Source organism: Carya illinoinensis, chromosome 4, assembly GCF_018687715.1.
Source record: "Carya illinoinensis cultivar Pawnee chromosome 4, C.illinoinensisPawnee_v1, whole genome shotgun sequence".
In the NCBI taxonomy this organism is placed as follows: Eukaryota; Viridiplantae; Streptophyta; class Magnoliopsida; order Fagales; family Juglandaceae; genus Carya; species Carya illinoinensis.
This window is the reverse complement of record NC_056755.1, coordinates 30,399,018-30,402,332: the sequence shown is the minus strand read 5'-3', so window position 1 is coordinate 30,402,332 and position 3,315 is coordinate 30,399,018. Positions and strand designations below refer to the sequence as shown.

At 36.8% G+C, this 3,315-nt stretch overlaps 1 protein-coding gene across 1 annotated transcript; it reads right to left on the bottom strand.

Annotated features, from left to right (window-relative positions):
• Positions 1 to 2,460: 2,460 nt before the first annotated feature.
• LOC122306400 lies at positions 2,461 to 2,832 on the bottom strand. The gene has a single exon (XM_043118827.1). It carries the CDS (start codon positions 2,830 to 2,832, stop codon positions 2,461 to 2,463), a length of 372 nt encoding a protein of 123 aa, XP_042974761.1.
• Positions 2,833 to 3,315: the final 483 nt, after the last annotated feature.

The following is a 3,315-nucleotide window of genomic DNA, read 5'->3' as shown; positions in this document are numbered from 1 at the left end:
TTAGAAATCAACATAACAAATCTTCAAACTAACATTATAACATGTAGATCAAAGATTTAAGATCATCATATAAAAATATCAAAGCCATTGGAGCATGATTTAATCACAAAAGATCCAAGCTTTCATAAAATAGAAACTGTTTTAGTCCTTCTAGTTTTCATCTTTTTAGATCTAAGAAACAAATCCATCAAAAGTTTATAACATGCAATGAATCCTCGTCAAACTTTCATATGAACATTTTAACTACACTCAATAAAAATTTTTCTCCTAGAACTTTCCAATAGTTGGTCAAAACCATCAAAATAAAAAGCATTGTTTAGTTTATTACCTAGAACGACCTTTCCATGGTCAAAAACATCAAAGTGCTAGAAATGGATGAAATGAAAGGTAAATGGACTAGACCGGATGCCTTTTTAAACAACTGAGGGGTGATGTGAGGGTTGTGAATGACCTTGAGTGATGGCTGTGGCAGCCCAAAATAATGGGCAAAACCAACCCTTTGTATTGCTACCTAGAGGTGCTGTGTGAGACTTAATGAGTGAGGTGGCTTTGGCCTTCAAATCAATACAACTTAGGGATATTTTAGGTAGATTTTGGTAAATCATGGATGGGAGAAAACTTCCTCCATAAGACTTACAAAGGTGGGCCAATTTTGTGGGCCTTAACAGAGTGAGCCTCAATTTGGAATTTAAATAAGGTTTGGAATGCTGTCAAGCACAAATCCAATTTTTTTTGGCCCAAATCCAAATTTTCCAAGGTTTAAGGAACTGAATAATGCTATCATAACATGAATTTTATTGGTTAATAACATGTGAAAATAATTTAATCAAGTGATTAAACACTAACCTAGAAACTGGCTCCATTTAGGGTTTGGAAACAAATATTGGGTTTGGGAAAACCGTTTAGGGTTTCAGTTTTCTCCAAGATTTTGAGGTTTAAATTGGATTCCAAATATTTGGAGTTTCACCATGGTTGAAACCCTCTTTGGTTTAGTACAAAATTGATGGTTGGATGGAATAGTGTTTTGCTTAGGTGGCATGATCTCAATGCCTAATTTCCTTCACATTTCCATCTCATGGTTTATCTTGGATCCAAATATCCAATACTATTCACCAAGTGTGCCCACGATCTTACCAAGTGTCCAAATAAAACTTCTCTAATCTAATTTGGATATTTCACATTGTGATTTTAAAAGGACTACACTCAATTCTATGATCGAGGTTACTATTCACTCCAGAAAAAGTGAAAATAAACTTTACACTGCAAAATCCTAAATATAAATACTAACCTTAGGGTGCAAATCACTTATTAAAATTTGACTCTGAGGTCCTCGAAATAAACAAAATGTGTTTTCGAACAAACATTTCATCAAAAAACTGAAAAATCAATATATTGATCCTAAATATTCCTCTGAGTCCAATGGCATAGACCGTATCTCATTGTGACATTTCTAGGTACCTCAAAGAAATAAAATTGCACTTCTAGCACCATAGTAAGTGGTTACACTGATTATGCTAACAGAATAAAACTTATGCGATTGAGTTGATCCATGAAAATTTTTGGGTTTTCGCACGGTTCTTAAATGCTTAAGAAATTCATCCCTTGAATTTTTGGCTGGCTGTTACATCCTTCCCTCCTAAAAAATGGATTTCATTCTCAGAATCAACCCAATTACTAAATCAACCGTACAAAACAAAGGAGAAGATGCTACTCACCAAGCCTATTGTCCATCATTGGATACATCATTGCTGATTGGTGTGGGTGGGGGGGTGAGTCGATGTCCATTAGCACAGTATGTTGCGGCAAGTAGTAGATTGCATCATCATTAGCGTCTTATGCCATGTTACCAAAATGTTTGGGGCCAAAGTGTTGCTCGACCTCTTCATCGTCGTTATCAAGTATATGACCTTCCATGAGCAGTCAACTTGGTGAGTAGATGAAATAGATGACCCTTACATTGTGTTCAGGATTGGCAACTACGGCACATTCTTTTGTTGCTCTACTAGATTAAGCTCTATACTTTGCCATCATTTCCTTGAAGTTGTCCCAACCCATCCAAGTGATCTGGTGCAGAGGCGGGTAATGTTCTTGATGAGGTAAGGCCTTCCTCTTGTAACCTACCTAATTCCTATCTATATCCATAACATGAGTGTGATGGTGCTCCTTGTGCTCCATCTTTTGCCAAAAGGCGGCTATCTCCTTATTTAGTTAAGCAAGTCACTTCCTATGGTGCTCTTCTCTCATTTCGCACACTCGTTGTGAGGAAAGAGTCAATTTCCTAGTAGTCTTATGCTCTCGTGCCATGGAACTACAAAAAGACATAATAAATATGGAGAAAATAATACACAACACACTCTAAAGATGTCCCACAAAAGTTCTGAAACAAAAACACTTTCTTTATTTGGTATTTATTCAAATGAAGTACAACATATGGCATAAACAATCTCGTACATAAGTGAATCACAAAACATTGGCTGAGCCTAGACCAAAACAAAATAAGACTAGATTAGGTTCCAAACAACTGGGATTCTTGGCTTGCATATCAACTTCTTTCTTCCTAGTCGCTTCTTGAACATTATGATTTTGCCAAAGTACTTTGACCAATGGAATCCTGCAGTTCTGTAACTCTTCTTCCTTCCAGTCAATGATTTGTAGTGGCTTCTCTTCATAGGTCAGCCTAAATTGCAAAGGAATGCTATTGGGGTCTACCACTGCTAGTGTTTGATTCCCAAAACTCTTCTTCAACGAGGAGACGTGGAATACATTATGGATTTCATGGAACTCAATTAGCAACTCCAAATGGTATGCAACTGCTCGTATTTTCTCCACCATCTCATAAGGTCTCACGTATCTTGGTCTCACGTATCATAGGAGATACCTTCACATAAACCCAATTTCCAACTTCGAATTCTATACTCCTCTTACGGTTATCAACATAATTCTCATGTCGACTTTGTGTCGTTCTCATCCTTTCTCTAATTGTGTGGACTTGGTCTTTTATCTCTTGTAATACTTCTGATTTAATCACTTTACTCTCTCCTACTTCTTCCCAATACAATAGGGATCTACACTTCTTACAGTAAAGACTTCATATGGTGCCATTTGAATGGTGGCCTAGAAACTATTGTTGTAAGCAAACTCTATCAGAGGTAGTTGATTCTCCCAATTCCCCTCATGTTCCATTACGCAAGCTCTTAGGATGTCTTCTAACGTTTGAATCATCCTCTTTATTTATCCATCCGTTTAAGGATGGTAGGCACTGCTGAACTTCAAACTAGTGCCCATCAAATTTTGCAAACTTTTCCAGAATTGAGA